Source organism: Botrytis fragariae (genome assembly GCF_013461495.1).
Source record: "Botrytis fragariae strain BVB16 chromosome Unknown tig00000012, whole genome shotgun sequence".
NCBI lineage: Eukaryota > Fungi > Ascomycota > Leotiomycetes > Helotiales > Sclerotiniaceae > Botrytis > Botrytis fragariae.
The window spans coordinates 2007682-2026226 of record NW_023500989.1 but is presented as its reverse complement, the minus strand read 5'-3'; the positions used below and the strand labels follow the sequence as shown (position 1 = coordinate 2026226).

Below are 18545 nucleotides of genomic sequence, written 5' to 3'. Positions count from 1 at the left end.
TTCAAATCTGGGGAAAGGGAAGATGGAGATATAAGGAAATTTGATTAACACAAATAGAAAGAATCCAACTACGATAGGCTTACTGTAATGTGGAGTGCATTCCCGTATGATACCGTAACTGTCCGTAGCTATGCCACGGTGGAAGAATCCGAAGATGTAGATATTCCCACGCCAAAATCGTTATCATGAACATCGAGAATCCATCGAGAATCCCTTATCTTTCTTCTCAACTACCAATCCGAGGGGTCGATAGGCTTGATCCTAATACGACCAAGCTTAATTAGTATCTGGCCAATGACTCCCATCCTGGATCAAGATGAGAAAGCCACTAGCTCAGTCTAGAGCTCCATAAATAAAGATTTTCTTTCCCCCTGGCGTAAGGAACAAGCGGTCGGGACATGCTTTGAACCCTTAAAATGACCTATGATGTGTTTTGATCGAGTAAAGCATTTCTTCTAGCAACTCCCTAGTCAGGAAGGCTAGAAAGAATAAGAAATGCTAGACCTTCTATGTTAGGGTAATCGAAGTTTTCAGTTCGGGACATCTCGGCATGCGAAGACATTGCATAAGGAGAAGCTGCGAACATTCATTCAGGGTGGATGTGGTGGATGTGGTGGATGCGTGGAAATGTCAACACGAACACCGCAGTGGAAAGGACATCAAATCCATCCAACAATTTTGATGTTCACTATCAATCATGTGTGCTGTACGACCATGATAATGTAAGCCACAATTAATTTGGGTTGTGTGCGTGTTGTGTATTGATTGTGTTCTCGTGATATTTTGCTGGATTATACTCGTACATCGTAGAGATTGATTGATTACCTGGTACACGTACCTACATGGGTTGGCTCGTCGGTTGCATCGTCTGAAGTACTAAAAAGCCAAGGCGAATCCCGATGCCGGATCGGACTTAAGTTTAGCCTATCGTCGAGGTTGTTAGCTGATACATAACGAACCGCACGAACTCAATCCATCCAATTCTCTTACTCGATCATTACTCGATAATTACTCGATGAAAACTCATAATCGTTCACGAGTAATACCAAGTCCAATATATATGCGTATGTGGCTTTGAGCATTCATCCATGCCGTACGAATCATTGGCTTGACACATTGTTGGGAATCTTCTCAAGCATTGCTTTGCGATGACAATGCCAAAAACGTACGTCTTAAGCAGGAATCGACTTTGTCTTGGAACCGCGGAAGATGCAAAGCATCGAGATGGGATGGGACGGGATGTAACAAGTCGCGTTTGCAATAATCATCGTGAACTCAGAATTGATTGTCCCATGGATATTGCCTCGGTTGGATGGAATACTTGGACAGCTTCGAAGATTGGATCCGCTCACTACAGCGTACCAATTGATTGTGAAGAACTGTCGAAATTGTACACGAGTATCCTCAAGTGGACTTTTTCAATCAACATTGCTCACCGCAGCCGTCACAATACAAGTAAGTGAAGAGCTAATTGAAAACGATTGAGGGAAGATGAATTGCAGAGAAAGATATGTTGTTTTCAAGAAGATGTAGGAGTCGCCATATACCACTTCAATCACGTATGATAGCCGGGGGCAATCGCCAGCCAAAATGCGTTCTTGCCGCGTGAAAATTGAACGCGATTTGACGACTGAACTGCGAGAAATGATGAGATCATCGCCAACACCACCAATTACCCAAACCACTCACTCTCGTGATACATTACACCAGGTCGATGAAATCAAGAAACATCGAGTTTTCTTCTAAATTCGTTGATATTCTCATTATGTGTGATTTCAAGTCTATTATTGACCCTTTTCGATTTCGTTTGGGTTCTCGTCGTCAAAAAATACCCACCATGAAGCTTGATCAGATATCAATCACCGAGATATTGGATGGTTTGAAGAAAGGAAGTTTCTCAAGTGAACAGCTTATTAGGGCTCGTTGATGCCCGTAATGACTTCTTTGTCGTATCACTAACGATAACGAAGACTTACATCAAGCGTATCGAGCAAGTCAATTCAATTGTTCATGTTGTCAGTGAGATCAATCGCAAGGCCATTGAAGTTGCTAGAGAAAGGGACGAAGAACGGTCTCATGGCTTGGCTCAAGGAAGTCTTCATGGAGTACCGATCTTGGCTAAGAATTTGTTATTCACGACCGATGGCCTCAAGTCAACCTGTAAGTTGAAATTTGTTGAGGGTAAGCATATTCTCACCCTATGAAGTTGGCTGCACCGGACTCCTCTACGCTATCCCAAGTATTGAAGCAACAACAATTATTAAACTTCGTGAACAAGGTGCAATTATATTAGGAGTTGCAAATAGCTCACAATAGGCTAATAATCGATGTACTCCTGGCTGGTCTGCTGTAGGTGGTCAGTGTTTAGGTGTCTATCATAAGGATCAACATCCTAAAGGTTCATCATCCGGCAGCGCTGTTGGAACTGCTTTGGGACTTTGCGCTGCTGCTCTAGGGACCGAGGTTCGTAATTTCTCATTTACGTTTGAAAGACGCAAATCAGATGTGAATGCGTAAGCTGAACGTTGAAACTATAGACTTCCGGTAGCGTCATATTACCTGCGCAGAGATCTGCTGTTGTAGGGATAAAACCGACGGTAGGAATGACTTCGAGATATGGAATGTATATTTCGAGTGATTGTCAGGATACTGTAGGGATATTGGCAAGGAGCGTTAAGGATGCAGCACTCGTGTTGACTGTGATTGCAGGTAAGTGTTTGGACCAAGTCCTTTTGCCTAGCTGAGATAAAGGAGGTGAGGATGAGCAGGATTCTATCACCATTTCCGATCCTCGAGATTCGACATTTTGCCAGAAGTTAAATAAAATCCCGGATTTTACTAAAGCGTGTAACTCTCGAAGATTAGACGGCGTACGAATTGCAGTGAGATGTGCCGGTGAGTATTTTGCAGCTCGAATACTAACATTATAAAATACCCCGTCATATTCTCAAGCACGTTGATCCCACCACCATCCATCTGTTCGAAAACGCACTCGATACAATGAGATCCTTAGGAGCCACCATTGTAGATCCGACTTCATATTCAACATTCGATACCGATAGATCTTCATGTACAGGTGACGAATATGATATCGCTTTGAAAGTAGATATATACCACAGTACATCTGCCTTTTTCATTCGCACAAGCACACATGCTAACCATCCCCTAAAGATATCAATAAGACCCTCTCTTACTTCTCCACAAATCCTCATTCTCTACATACCCTTTCTGATGTAATCGCCTATACAATCGCCACCCCCGCTGAAGAAGCTACGAAACGTGGTCTCGGGCATTTCGAATCAGCTCTCGAAGTCGGCAAAAAGTATGCTAGAGCTAGCGAGGAATACAGAAATTCTATGGCGGAAAGAAATCATATGGGAAGACAAATACCTAAATTACTAGATAAATTTAATTGCGATATGATAGTTCTACCCACAAATGTAGCAGTGGAACCAGCGGATGTGGGAGGTTGTCCGGTGGTGAGTGTACCTATGGGATTTTATCCTCCGGAAACGAAGATTGTGAGACAGAACAGGATGGTGGAGGTGGGACCGGGGATTCCGTGAGTTTTTTGATGTTTTTTTTTGTGTTTTGCTCTCTCTGGGGGTATGATGGCATGGTTTGGGAAAGAGAAAATGAAGCTAACGATTGGTACTAGACTTGGAATATCTTTCGTAGGAAGAAGATGGGAGGATGAGAAATTGATGGGGGTGGCGTATGCGTATGAACAGGCTACGAGGTGGAGAGATAAGGGGAGGATGGTGGTGAGGTGTGATGTTGAGATATGCGATTATGGTAGTGCGGGCGCACAAAATGATTTCGAACCTTTAGAGTCTTAGTGGGATTTGAAGTCGACGTTGAAGTCGAAGTTGAAGTTTGGTTGTCTGTATTCAGGAAGGGCATCTATTATCTCCTTGTTGGAGTGGCCATAAATAGATTCTGGGTGTTTGATATGGAGTTATCTTGTACGAGATGATTCACACAGAAGCGGAGTAAATTGTTATTGTCCTACTAGACTGAATCAGATTATGGAAAACGAGGAATTCACTTTCACACAGGTATCTTCTGCATGGTTCTCGCTGGTATCAAAATCTTGACGGCATCAAAATCTTGACGGCTATAAATTAATCGCAATTGCCGTGTTTCTGCTGCAACAGCTTCCAACATGTATACGAAGATTTTCTTGCGTCTGCAACCTAGCGCTCTTATTCAATACCTAGGTTGATCTTTTTCTATAGGACTTGAAAATTGTGCGATGTTGGTATGGGGTTGGTAAATATATAGTGGGATTTTGAAGGTGGTGACGGGGTTGGATATTAAGATGATGATAATGATGAGAAATATAACGATGGTGAATATTTCCCAGCGGATAATAAAGAGGATGAAGAAGGAAGTTTTGATAGTAAAAAACGGGAGAATAAATCAGAAGATAAGCTGGAGAAAATAGATTTTCTTTTACTTCTTAAAGCGGATGTGGTGTGTATCTATCTAAGTACTTGGCTTCGAGATCTTGGGAGCAACATAGGAGTTGGTGTGTGATACTCAGTGTTGATGGTTAGGAAGAGGGTAGAAGAGGAAAGGGGTTTATATATTTAGATGCTAATCGATATGTTGTTTTTTTAGTTTCCCGAATCTTGAATCAAACTTTTAAGCTACCTAAGTGGGTATTCACTCATTTAGTTACTCAAACCAATCTATGAGTATCTAGATATACGGAATCTATCCTGCTCTCCCTTTTCCCATTTCTTCCTTTATTTCCTTCCTCCCCTTCCTCCCCTTCCTTCCCTTCCTTCCCTTTCTCATTAGTAGAATTTCTCTTTGTACCTAGTATGTATCGAGGTATTCACTATCTACTGTCTACTACCTAGCCAGCTACCCCTATATCATATATATATTATATCACATCTATATATACATACATCCTCACCCTTCCAAGTTACCCCTGAAATTAATCATTATAGAGAATATTGTGCTACCTAGCTACAAGACTGGGATTTGTGATTTTGTGATTTTGTGTACATGGTAGTGGTTGTGAGAGAAAGAGAAGAGTGAGGGGTGTATAATTGTTAGATAGGTAGCAAGATTTGAGCTTGGAAAGTTAGTTTGAAAGTGAAGTTGAAAGGTTGTGGATTTCTTGGGGGTGGAGCGAGGTGAGATGGGTTTGGAATGGGTTGTATTGTGTTGGGATGGAATCGAATGGGATGGGATGGAATCGAATTGGATGGGATGGAGTGGGATACTGGTGGTGATGATGATGATGATGATATCTGTTTCCTGGTGCTAGATGAGAGTAAACAACGGATAACGAACAGAAAGCAGAAAAATTGACGGTGATTACTCACCTCCTTACCTGGACATAGACAAACAGAGAGGTGGGCGATATGAGAGGAGCACTTTACTATCAACAATCTTGTATCTTTATAATAGCAGTAAAATGCTGAACACTTTCTTTCCCATTCGCTGGACATCTATGTGTTTTGACGACCCGCTTGACTTGTTGGACACTCAAAGTTGGGTAGGAATAGATTTTATATACATTTGATGAGCCTTTTGTCGGGAGAATCCTCAATCGAAACTTTCACGACCAAGGTGGAGATAGCTGCACTATATTCACTATATTTACTTGCACTTTTCTGATTTACTCCACATTCTCTACTTTCTAGCCCCTTGTTGCGAGAAAGAGAATATGAGATCAATGACTCCTCATAAAAGAGCTCTATAAGCGTGTATGAATCGCATTCATCACTCAAGTTCACCAGTGGATAATAATTTCTTATATGCGCAGCGCTGTTCGTTGGGATTTGGAGAAGCGTGTCATCTTTGCTGTTTAGTCAGGTTGGAGATTTTATTGTGGTAGGATTAGAACTGACAAGGTTTCAGTTTGGGAATATTTAGCAGATGCGTGAGAGATGGGATGGGAGTGTTTCGATAAAGTAATGATGACAGTAGTAGTGAGGGCTATGGTGATAATCTCGATGATAGAAATTGGACATTTAAGCGAGGTTGGGATGGGACAACATAGATGCGAACTCCGGACGGCAATGAAGGGAGTTAGAGTTGTGAGAAGCCTTTTCGTATCTTTTCAATTAATTGTCTTACCATGTTATATTCTTGAGAGGATTGCTATTATATCTTGAATCTCGGTGTTCATTGCTGAAATTCAGGTGTATGGAAGGTGCAAATCTATACATCTCTTAATTTAGAGAAGTGGAAACTAACTATTGAGGACCAAAGTGCCATCTGCCTTTGTTCAATAGTAATAGTAGTTGTTTTCTCTACAAGGGGGCATGATCACTTTATTTATTAGGATTGTTCTCCATCTTCGTTCATTTACTAATGTTCTCATCGCTACATTGTGCAGTAAGATCATTTGTTCAGCACCAGAATCTCGGACGAGCAGCTCGTAGTATTCAGTTGAGAGTAATTCTCATCTTTTCCGGTTCGTTTTGCCTCCAATAGTCTTTAATTATTCGTCCGCAGCCTACTCTATGCGCAATTCCGTTTTCTCTTCGCACCCAGAGAACGTTATAAAACTCACGAATTGCGTCATCTTCTAGATGCGCCTCGCACAAACAATCCTTGCATAGACAGTTGTCAGAGAGGATGCGATTCTCTTCATAATCCCCTTCAGTAACAACCTCGTAGTTGTTTTCATCCAAGATAGACGAGCCACCCGATACACCAGTCCACCATCCTTCGGAATCATATTCGGCATTGAATGGACCAGGGTGGCAATATTGACTATTTTGGAAAACTTTCTCCTCAAAGCACATCGCCATATCTTTGACGCTCGCACTACCCTCTGAGATAGCAACCAGTTCCATGGGCATGCCTCGCTCACACTCCGCATCTCCTGTGATGCGTAGCAGACCACAGAACACACCTTTTTGATTTTGCAGGACGACTACGCTTGGTAAACTTGACAGGGGCTTTTCATTCAGAATGGGTTCCGCGAACATGCGCATGATGCCGCGTTTGAGAGGCGGTTGATTATGCTCAATTCTTAAAGTTGCCGAGGGAAGAAAAAATGCACGTTCTGCCAAGCAAGATAAAAATGTTGATTCTATATCGTTGTCCATACTACCATATGTGCTGAGTTTGCGGTCAGGATCGGTCATATTCGTCTCTTTTCGTTGCAAGTCCGGGACTGATAATTGAGGAAGTTCCGTTGAAAGTTGATCAGAGGTCTCCTCGAGCCTGTCATACCCGCGCACAGAGGAGCTGGCTTCCCAACTGACAAGATTTTTTAGTCTCCAAGAACCTGCTTTATCTTTCCGTAAACTATCGTTGCCATCAAGACAGAAGCTAGCTTGGAAACTCCAAGGATCCACGAAACACTCCCATCCACACCATGCCCAAGATGGAAGGTATCGAGCGTTTTTAGATGTGCTAGTTCTTCTATAGCAGTCTTTCAATGGCTGCCATAGAAGCGCGTAGTCAAGGAAAAGGGCCGGTAGACCGTGCATGAATCCACCTGGAAAGCTTGGAGCTAGACGATTCAGGATACCCAGGCATGCGGACAGACCATCTTTGTCATCCGTGAGTTTGCGTCCATTGTATGGACAAATGAGATCCATGTAAAGACCAAAATCGGGATATGATGGTACGGAGAACCTTCTCATGAGCGAAAACTCTGACATGGCTGACGCAGTCTCGTCAAGATCCTTTCCTGGAGAAAGAAACTTCATATCCCATGTTGCACATTCGCACTGCCAGAAAGCTGTCCTATTGCAGAAAAAGATAACACGTTTGCTGAGAATTGCTTCCTGATATGTCCAAGCTCTCTCTGCCCATTTTGAATCGGCGACTGATGAATAATGAGCACGAATTTCCCATGACTGTTCGTTGAATCTCCCCTTATTTTTAAATCTGGGATCGCTCAGGGTCGCAGTCAGTTTGTCAAAAAGCCCAAACTTCGCTGCAGCAACTATAGTCACGTACGCCCCCACATATACCTGATCCATACGCATAACTTCAGATATTGTTGCAGTCTCTTGATCCTGGATGATGCAGAGTCGATCTACCCAAAGATATCTCTGACCAAGACGATTTGTCAGTTCCATGGCGTCGAGGATAACTTTTGGTAACGGCGATTGACTGTGGTTGCGCAACGAATCAGGCTGGGTCAAGATCTGTAAGTTATCCTCGAGTAATTGAAAGGGCTCCTTATTCTCTGATGATGCACTGTCTTGCCAGGTGTAGCTCAGAGCGACATAATTGTTTGGATTACTTCCAGGCACGATACAATATTCCACTGTATCGACAAGCCAAGAAGGCCGGTCTAGCGTGAGAGCTTTGCATGTATGTTGCTCATCGCAAGCAGAGAGCCAGCTTTGCATGTGCTGAATAGCGGTCATTTGGTTATCATCCGACATCGAGTGATCCATATTGGCTAGGATGCTATGCTCAGGTTTTGGGCAGTGCAATTGAGAGAGGTCGAGATACGAGTGGGAGATTTCTGGGATCGCACACTTCTTCAAGAACACGACGTTAAGAGACAGTGTCCTAAACTTTCCACATTGCGAAATATACCCGATTCTGGTTGCGTCCCACAGCTCGCTTACAATCCAATCAAATATTGTGATATTCTATCATTCTACCTCTTTGTAGCTGCATGCATAAACAAAAATTTCGTCAATTGGTCAGAAGTTCTGAAAATATCAAGATATGGCATGCTGTGAAATGGGTTTATTCTCTCTGGCGCGCCCTCATGTCATTGGCAATGAATGATCTTTAGTCGAGAAACGGGATCAGACAAATGAATGGCAACACGCATATCGACCTATTGAATGACAGTGAAGTAATGTATGTGACATGTGTCAAACGACAGCACTATAGCTAGAGCTTGAATTACCTCAAATGTGGTAGTATACAGGAGCAGGTGCGTCGTTGACTTCTCGACGAGGTCAGTCATAAAAATTATCCCTTGTCCACCCATCCGGGCCTCCTTCTGGGCCTGACATCAATGTCTGAAGGAGTTCATATATGTTTTCCGTGCCGGATTAAATGAGGAAAAATGGGGTCCCCAATAGTAGTGAATTAACTTGAGGGGAACTATGTACTAAACATTTGTCAATGTCCAGCCTTTAAATGCCTTGCAAAGATTTCTCAAACTCCAGGAAACCATACCTATCAGCTAGATGATCGTAAGAATAGGCGTGGATAGTGTACCAATTCCCCCCCCGCAAAATTCTACTTCTTGTATGAACATTCTTACATTACGGCTCATATGTGGGTCTCTCCCAGTCGCTCGCTTGAGCCACTAAATTCGTTCATTTTTTGAAGCTGTGATTATATTCGGTTCTCGATGGTGATTATACGCATTTTTAAGTTCAATGCACATGTTTTGATCTTTGAGTACTGATGAATCGGATTATCATGCCAGCCAATGCGACGATGAGATCTGCGAATGAGATCAGATAGCGGATCTTAAAGATGAATCAATTTCTTTTTTGAATATATAGACGTCAACTGAATATTAAGAGCTTTAGCGATTGGTGTCTCAATGTTGTTAACTCAGCCGATTGCTCTGCATACTTATTAGGAGAAGGCTCATGAAATGAAACAGCATGGAACATTCACTAGAATATATCTGACTTCGTACAAAGAGAAGCGAATATGAACAACTCAGGGACACACACAAAGATGCGATTATATCATAATGGAAGGGGTGAATGCTTTTCAGCATAGTTCTCATTCAATCATATGATGGTATATATCATTAGTCTGAACGTTTCTTCCCCTTCCTGCACATCATATCTTCAGCTGGCAAAGACAGACATGTATCGACGGCAGCCGTACTCCTAAGAATCCAGGCACGGCGAGTGGCCTTGCGGGTGTTCATGGGCTTTGAGGGCCACACGCATACTGGGTATATCTCGAATATCTCGAAACCTAGAGATTCGCCTTGGCTCTTAACCTGCACTAATTATCATTCCATGGAATACATGATATGCTTCAGCGGCCTAATGGACCCATTACACTTCCAACCATTACCGCTACTTCTCGTTCCCAGCTAGCATCTGCTTTTTTCTCGCCTTTCAATGCAGTGATTCCAGCTGGTGCTCGGCTCCCTTTCACGACACATTCTCGAATAGCATCCCTGACACTGTTACGATTGCTTCTCAATGTTCTAGCGCTAACACCACCTTTATTGATAATTTCTTGTACCTTTGTTGTCAATCCGCCAGCTAAAGTCCTCCAGAAATAACTTGGTAATGAACCAGTTTCTAAAGATGTGAGTAAAGGCAGGAGAAAATTGACTGGTGCCATATCATCTGAGGGCAAGTTTGGGTGCGCCGGTGGCTGTATAGATGCAAGTAGTGATTCCAGCGCTAAAACATTTTGGCATCGAGCGGATACCTCGAGAAGAGTTCGATCGAGTGTGGGAAGCGTAGCAAGAGCACGAGAAAGAGATGCCAGTGAACTAGTGAGAGCAGTCCGGAGATAATCCTGAAGCGATTGAACGAGGAGATCTGGCTCCCATTTTAGTTTCTTCGCGTTCTTGCTGTTAAGTCCTGATGTTGAGGATAGAAGGTATAAAGTTTTCAAAGCCGAATCTGTGCGCTCTTTGGTATCCCTGGTCTGCGCATATGTTGATGTGTTGCTGCTGGATGATAGATTGCTCATCGAAAATTCGCGAATAAGTTGCTGTGATCTGGAAAGTACGACTCGTTCTGCGGGGTTGATAATCGATGTTTGAAGCGTCCGCACAACCTCTATTCTCTCCAAACCGTGACCTTCTTCCCCAGGGCCACTTTTCTGGAAAAGCTCTCGTATGTTCAGTAGTGTATTGGAACACCTCACCAAAGCTTTGTGATCCTCCTTTGCACCCGGAACCTTGACAGGCGCACCCGTATTTCCTATTTCAGACAGCTGAATCTCAAGTTGTCTTCCCAATTGTAAACACCGTGCTACTACTCGCCCTAGTCTTACGGTTTCCCATAACCTACTGGCGACAGTTTGGACTTCCTCTGCGGTTTCATATCGTACTAAGACTTCCTTCTCAAGTCGTTTATATCCGTCATTGAGACTTGCGACCTGCGAATCTATCTCTTGTACTATCCTCTGACTCGATTCGGTTTGATCTTGGGTATGCGATAGGAGAGGAAGGGCGCTCTTTGTTGTAAGGGTATCAATATGTGTATTTATTTCTTGCGCATCGAATAGCACACGGGAGAGAGGTGTGGAGAGGTCGAGAGGGGTATCGGTAGGATTATTTGTCCCCAGAACAAGGGAGTTTGCGAATGATGAAGGGGAGAATGTGGGCGAGAGGAAAGTTTCGTAATCAATGTAAGAGTTTTCTTCATCTGCGGATGTCATTTTTGCTGTTCAATTGGGTTCTTTTTCCTTTGCCCATCTGCTGGTGCATTGAACGCTCTAATATCTCTGATACCTCTACGACCCTGAACACCTATGATTTACAGTAGTGTGAGTAGCTGTCGTGGAGCTTTTAGTGCCGCTGTGGAGACTTTTAAATGCACGGATCACATGAAGGACTTATGGTGAAGCTTGAGCTTCTTATCAACTTCCTCCCTTCACTCCCCTCTCCACTCAGGGAAATATGGTCGTTTCAAATTGAATACCTTATTACTGAGCCGGCGAGGTCTTCAATTTTTATTCAAGATTTGCATTCATATTATAGCTATAATACGGAGCTGCGATTACCATTAGAAGGCTTATCAACGGAATGTTCGGCATCTCCAGAAGCATTGTCTGCTTGACAACTTATCAACATTCCATACTGTGGTTATTCTAAATACAATACAATTCACACCCTCCGGATATTGTCTATTACTACCATGTGCTTTTAATGATTCTCCTGTCCCACCATCCAGGGAAACTACCGGGCTCATGAATGCTTATTCGAAGCAATCTGCCAAAGACTGAATGTTCCTTCGTGATGGCTTCCTTAGATAGTCGCAACCTTATACCATTTCCACCTGGTGATAATGCCAGCGACACCTTCATCGAAGGAGTGCACTACAATCTTACAACCTTGAAACATTGGAACTATACCTTCTACTCCAATGGCACATTTTCCAATGGATCCCTCTGCTTCATTCTCTTCGACCCATACACCCCTCATTTACTCCAAAATGGCACATTTCTTAATAGCACATCATGTTATTCACCAATTAAGCCGATGGGAGCGCGGTCCAAAATTGGCCTCGCAATGGGAATCTTGTTTCTGATCAGTATTATGTTCACGTTAATTAACCTGCGAAAACACGGCCGAACAAGTTTATCTCCTCGAAAACGGTTCCGCGCAGTGAGTAGAAGATGGCAATGGTATTGGATGCTTATAATCGGAACTTGTGGAGGTATTAGCGGCATAAGTACTGTCGATGTTGACAGATACTTTTTACCGGAGTTGCCTTTCGCTTTAACGAATTTTTTCTGGTTCTTGATGATACCCGCAACTATGGCAGCCTTGTGGGAGAGTGTAAGACATTGGGGCAGCTGGCAAGAGAGACAAATGCTTGATATCCCTGAAAACCGACGCGCATTGAGGGAGGATGACAGACGGACGAAGATCGAACTAGTGATTCCTTTGGTCTTCTATTTTTTCTTCTGGTTAAATTTCTTATTGGTCATACCAAGATCCTGGGGTTCATTCGAAAAGCAACGAGATTTGGATCAGAGCAATGATATTGCTGCACCGGCCGCAACAGACGTCCGGTTCAAGCTCGCAGCTTTTCTTCTTTTTGGAGGTTGGTTAACAACAATATACTCCTTACAACACTCGATATATCACTATATATCCCACGAACAGGGGTTTGGAAACCGCTCGATTGCAGTCTTCAAACACACCCCAGCCAAATTCGTCTTCACTCTTTTGCTTTCTCTAATCATGATCGGATATATCGCTACAATTTCATTCTATTTTCCGATATCTCCTCTCAACATTCAAACGAAATTAGAAGTCATGTATCCTTTAAGTTGGGGACCAATAGCTCTCATACTGCTCGTCTATGAGATCAGTGGCTACGTGAATCCGAACGAGGATCGTGATTTACTTCGACAGCGACGAATTCGTGATGTAGCAGCAGATGAGGAGATTGGATACACGAAAAAGCCGAGATGGTGGAGTAGGCTACATGGTGAGAACAAAATTGCCACTATACAAGAGAGAATAACTGCCAACGTCGCTGAAGTCGGAGGTGGAGCCCCAAGAACAAGGGAATTAGGAAGAGAGGTGGAAATGGAAGATCTTCCGTCACCTACTAGGCATGAAAGAGATATCGAAAGCCTAACAAGAAGTGTTGAAGCTTCCAGAACGACCGCTGGCATATCGTATCCTCCACATCTGGATACTGATGGGAGATTTAGAGACAATCCAACGAGGGCGAGAGGTTCCGAAGCGAGTTCAGTGACACAAGTTGAGTCTGAACATGGTGCAAGCACTAATAGCACTGTTTCTGTATCGGCTCCCCCACAACAGATCAGAAGTATGCTGGATGTCTAGTTATGATTGGGCAAATATGATTGGCGTTTGTGAAGCTTTTGGGTGAAACCGTGCTTGGAAAGTAGCTGAGAGGTCTGAAGTAACACGGCAGTGACAAGAAGGAAGATTCAACAACAAACTACTAGATACATCTATGAAATATCTTGAAATGGCTTTAATGATTCTATAATCTTCAATAAACATCATGTAAATTGGGTAACCAATGTTACGTCGCATTCGCTCACCCGTTTTAAAAGTTGAGTGACCTACTAGTACAATGCTGGCTTCTCGTCACAATGTTTTTAGAACGATTTTTCTTCTATCTTTCACGTCTATTGGTACTAATATTGGATATAAACTACCACATGTTAGGAATTTTATCTGGTTGGATATTTCGCGTCATCGAATCTCTCACTTGGATCCACAGAGTCGGAACAGTGCCTTGTGGAAGAATCTCAATGTCTGCTATACTCGTGATTAGATGACACGAAAAGCATTCGATGTATCTCACCAATTCATACATACCACACGAAGAGAAAGCGAAAGTTTGCATGAGACAAGAAAATTGCATTGAGCTCCAACGAGTATCTAAATCATACTTCTCCACATCAAATATCTCTAACATATATTCTTCCCTCAAACGGTCTCAAGTTCAATTCACCCTCCTCCTCTCCACTCTGCACTCCTTCCTCATAACTTCCAAACAAAAATCCTCCCATCTCAACCGGAACCTTCCATTTAACATCCCACTCTTTGAAATTGCAGGCAACCAAATATTCCTTCTCCTCTCCCTTCCTCAAATATGCATAAACCTCCTCATTCTCCTGATCCACCATTTCAAACCCACCTTTACACAACACGGGATTGTCCTTCCTAAGTTTAATCATCTGTTTCCAGAATTCCAGCGTACTTCCCTTAACTCCATCTTGCGCTGCGACGTTGATTTCTTTGTATTCCTCATTCGTCTTGATCCATGGTTTACCCTTTGTAAATCCACCATTTAGAGAGTCATCCCATTGCATACCCATTCTCGAATTATCTCTTCCGTAGCCTTGGATTCCGCGGGAAATATCAGTCATATCTACTTCTTTCCCATTCGATTCTTTCTCCCGACGTGCCTTTTCAGCCGCGAAGAAATTAATCTCTTCTACGTCTCTGAACTCTTCATTTGTCCACCACTTGCTGTTTGCCGTTCCGATTTCTTGTCCTTGATAGACAAATAAGGTTCCTCTGCCAGTTGCATGGAATAATGCTAACATTTTCGCAGCTTGCACTCTCCATTCCGGAGTATCTTTTGCCCAGCGTCCAAGAATACGCGGCTGGTCGTGATTTTCTAGATAAAGAGAGTCCCAGCCGTCATTCGCTGCATTGAAAGACATCCACTCTCCGAGATTTTTCTTGATATCGGTAAGATCCCATGAAGGACGAGGAAAGAAGGGTTTCTTTCCGGGTTGAATATCGAAGTACATGTGTTCGAATTGGAAGATCATTTGGAGAGGTTTCCCTCCTTGTACGAGGCCCAATGCACTCTCAGGTCTCTTGAGTCCTGGGGTCTCTCCCACGGTAAATGCTTCGGGGTAATGGCAGAGTACTTCGCGATGCATTTCTTCCAAATATTCCTTGACGTGAGGTCCATTGAAATTGCCTCTTACACCAATCTGGAATTCAAGTCTCGGATCGGTGACCTCGAAATCGGGAAATCCAGGTTCCTTCGAAATGCAATTGATAACATCCATACGAAATCCATCACATCCCTTATCGAGCCAAAAGCGCATGATATCCCAGACCTCGTTGCGAACGGCTGGGTTTGTCCAGTTAAGATCGGGTTGGCTGACATCGTAGACGTGAAGATAGTATTCGTCTGTTTGATGAGAAGGATCTTTCTCCCAGGATGAACCACCAAACATGGCACCCCAGTTATTGGGCTCTTTACCATTTTTGGGTGGTTGCCAGTAGTAGAAGTCTCTTTTGGGGCCGTTAGGACCGCCGGAGACGGATTCTTTGAACCATGAGTGTTCGGAACTGGTGTGATTTACCACGAGATCCATTACAAGTTTCAAACCCAGTTCGTGGGCTCTGGCGCAGAGACCTGTGTGTTGTTAGCATTTCTGAGAGTCTCGAGAAAGAAATGAGGGGGGGTGACTCACGTTCCCAATCTTCCATAGTACCAAACATAGGGTTGATAGCTCGATAATCCGAAATATCATAGCCCATATCATTCATAGGAGATGCATAGATAGGTGAAATCCATACCACATCTACACCGAGAGATCTGATATATGGTAATTTCGAGGTGATACCATTGAGATCACCATCTCCAGATCCGGTGGTGTCGAGATAGGAGGCGGGATAGATTTGATATACGACGGCTTCCTTCCACCATTGATGGGTCGAACCAATGGTTCTTCTAGCTATTGATCCCATATTGAGTTTGTGTGGGGGAAGTGGGGTGGGAAGATATACAAATAGGTATTGCAGCTGTTTGGGTATACACTATATGGTATCTTCAAATTGGTATGATTGACAAGAAGACAGGTAAATAGATTTCTGGAATCCTTCTATGAAATTTGATTGAGAAAGAGACAGCCTTATATGAATGAGATATATGTGAGAGCAACAGAGTTTATGTGTTGTTCAAAGATACACAAGTAACCTGACAAGTAACACCGCATAAACGGTGAAATGATCGCTCATATTTATACATTTCATGTGTAAAGATTTCATTGTACAGGATCCCCAGCATTTCATGCCCGAATCATGAATATCTTGTCGCAACTGAATCTCACCGCATAAAAAAGAGGGTAGAAACAAGGGGTCCAGGGTCCAATACCCCGCCAAAAGAAAGTACGAGGGGTCCGTTAAAAAGCACGTCAAGCACGTTTATTTGCATGTGGAGAAAGAGTCAGATGATCTTTCCACATGCCGCCGAATAAGAACAGAAATAGAATGAATTGGTAGGTGTTTTCGATTCGTTTTTGTTCGTTCTCATCTCTTTCCATCTATTTTGATTCATGCACAATCAAAGCCTTCTTGTTCGAAGCCTTGGAAGCATGTACCGTGCGGGAAATGGGCTTCATCGAGATTGTTTCGGAATTGAAAGGATGTTGTTGTGTTCCAAGAAGATAAGGAAGGGGTTTCCGCGTGATGGCAAGTTGAAAGAGTTTTTAATTCGGGTCGATCACGATGGATGGTAAGGTTTCGCACGGTGAGTAGTTGGGAGTCGGGAGTTTGATAAAGAGGCGTTTGAGTCAGGAGGAAGTGGGATGATGGTGGGATGGTGATCGTTTCGGGGATAAGCGGGGCTGACTAATGGCCGCTGCCAGACAGACTATGATTGGTTCAACAAAAGAAAAATAATCACGTGTCAAAAGTGAAAGCATAATTGCGTTCGCGGACGACTGGTCACTTGGACGAGTCTGAAGTATGGTTGATGCGAGAGTTATATCAGTTTCAGAAAGCATTTTATCCTATCCAGCATTCACGACGGGCTGTGCAAAACACGTTTTACTGATGCATAATTCATAAGCCTGCCGTGCAAATCATGGCATTACTATCATATCTCGTGCATTCTGAGTGCTAATCATACTCATCCCCTATCAAATCAATCGTCGGTATTGACGTTGGTACCGAAAGCGTGGAAGCTGCTGTAGAAGCCATTTTAGAGATTACCCCAGATGCTTCTTTCTTTATAGTGTCCGAAGTGATAAACCCCACATGCCTTAATCTTTCGAGCACATCCGAAAACTGCCATCCCGGATCGCTTCCCCTCAAAAATCTTTCTGTTTGTATCCATTTCTCAACCGTCTCTAATAGTTCCTCGCTCACTTGTCTTCTCTTTGCAGCGTAAGGCAAAGCCATTTTAACTAGTTTCTTCGGCCATGTCGTCCAAATGAAAAATGGACTTTCTTCCACCCACTCGGATGGCTCTTTCAAAACTTCTCGCTTTTGCGGTTTTTCGCTCTCGATGAATTCTTCGTAGTCTAATACCATGTTGTAAAGTATGTACGCAAGACCAACGGTAAGTAAGACATTAGCGAGGAAGAAGAACCATGTGAAAAAGGTTTTTGTTTTGGCGTTGTTTGTGTTTTTATTTTGACTGTAGGGTGAATTAACAATGACGTTGGAAAATGACAGAGGCATAGCTCGAATCTGAGCATTGGATCCAAGTCTATTATCCGTATTGTGAGCTGTTCGGAGGAGCTCATTGTCGGTTGCCTTTCCATCGTCATCCTCCTCTGAGTACTCTCTAGGATCATCGGCAGGTCTTGGTATCGGAATCGGTTCTTGCATAATCTGCACAATGACATCCGATAGCAGTTGGCCCGGGGGAATTTCGAATTTCTTCCTGGCGGGAATGGCGTATTCATCCCAATCGTCTTTCAGACGCTCCAGTGCACCCAGCCACTGCTCCTTCATTTGATTTCCATAGTGCATCGGCATGAGATCCCGAATGATTTGACTGCGTGCAGGTGAAACGAGCTTGTAATCCCAGTCTTCAATCTCCATAGCCTCGATAAGGTTGAGTTTAGGCTTACAATTATCATCTAGAATGATGATTCCTGGTTCCACCATAGTCTGTTCAATATCTTTCAGCACTCGTTCTCGAATTTCTTTTAGCTTTTCCCATGGTGTGGGCGGAGGAGCAGGAGCAGCTATCAAATCTCTTTCCGCTATTCCCTCAGCTGATGGGGGATCATTGAAATAAAAGCTGGATCGAAAGAAAGTGACATTAGTATCGGGAAGTATTTGATCCTTAATTGCGTCGAGGGCGCCCACTCCAATATTGGGGAAAGCCACAATAATCTTGGCTCGTTGTATAAATTCATCTCTTGCCATTTTTATTTGTTGTTTCATCCAACTCAATTAAAGTTTGGCGATCTATAACAGTCCTTCGATGAAGTCCGATATATTGAAGTTGGTGAGATGCCAAAAACTACGTCCATACATTTTGATTGAGATAAGGAGATATCTTACGGTTTTGGACTAAGGAGTCTTTGTTGACATTGACCAAATAACAAAGCGGATAGCGTCTATTAAGGAGTAGGATTGGTGATTAGCCATTGGTCTTTGTTGTTTGAGACTCGGAATATGTGAGTGA

The 18545-nt window shown here is 43.2% G+C and overlaps 6 protein-coding genes across 6 annotated transcripts; 2 read left to right on the top strand and 4 right to left on the bottom strand.

The window, feature by feature from the left end:
* Positions 1-1154: 1154 nt before the first annotated feature.
* Bfra_002843 (putative glutamyl-trna amidotransferase subunit a protein) lies at positions 1155-3839 on the top strand (the record flags this gene model as incomplete). The annotated part of the gene is made up of 10 exons (XM_037333256.1): positions 1155-1455; positions 1525-1559; positions 1971-2160; positions 2207-2295; positions 2317-2463; positions 2538-2709; positions 2752-2870; positions 2953-3118; positions 3172-3562; positions 3659-3839. 10 exons carry the CDS (start codon positions 1155-1157, stop codon positions 3837-3839), a joined length of 1791 nt encoding a protein of 596 aa, XP_037195384.1.
* Positions 3840-6410: 2571 nt separating this feature from the next.
* On the bottom strand, positions 6411-8387 carry Bfra_002842 (putative heterokaryon incompatibility protein; the record flags this gene model as incomplete). Its single annotated transcript, XM_037333255.1, has 1 exon — positions 6411-8387. The coding sequence occupies one exon, from the start codon at positions 8385-8387 to the stop codon at positions 6411-6413; it is 1977 nt and encodes a 658-aa protein (XP_037195383.1).
* A 1570-nt stretch (positions 8388-9957) lies between these two features.
* Positions 9958-11322, bottom strand: Bfra_002841 (putative golgi transport complex component cog5 protein; the record flags this gene model as incomplete). The annotated part of the gene is made up of 1 exon (XM_037333254.1): positions 9958-11322. The coding sequence occupies one exon, from the start codon at positions 11320-11322 to the stop codon at positions 9958-9960; it is 1365 nt and encodes a 454-aa protein (XP_037195382.1).
* Positions 11323-11902: 580 nt separating this feature from the next.
* Bfra_002840 (uncharacterized protein) lies at positions 11903-13468 on the top strand (the record flags this gene model as incomplete). Its single annotated transcript, XM_037333253.1, has 1 exon — positions 11903-13468. One exon carries the CDS (start codon positions 11903-11905, stop codon positions 13466-13468), a length of 1566 nt encoding a protein of 521 aa, XP_037195381.1.
* Positions 13469-14055: 587 nt separating this feature from the next.
* Bfra_002839 (putative glycoside hydrolase family 13 protein) lies at positions 14056-15871 on the bottom strand (the record flags this gene model as incomplete). Its single annotated transcript, XM_037333252.1, has 2 exons — positions 14056-15536; positions 15595-15871. 2 exons carry the CDS (start codon positions 15869-15871, stop codon positions 14056-14058), a joined length of 1758 nt encoding a protein of 585 aa, XP_037195380.1.
* A 1152-nt stretch (positions 15872-17023) lies between these two features.
* On the bottom strand, positions 17024-18283 carry Bfra_002838 (uncharacterized protein; the record flags this gene model as incomplete). Its single annotated transcript, XM_037333251.1, has 1 exon — positions 17024-18283. The coding sequence occupies one exon, from the start codon at positions 18281-18283 to the stop codon at positions 17024-17026; it is 1260 nt and encodes a 419-aa protein (XP_037195379.1).
* Between the last annotated feature and the right edge of the window lie 262 nt (positions 18284-18545).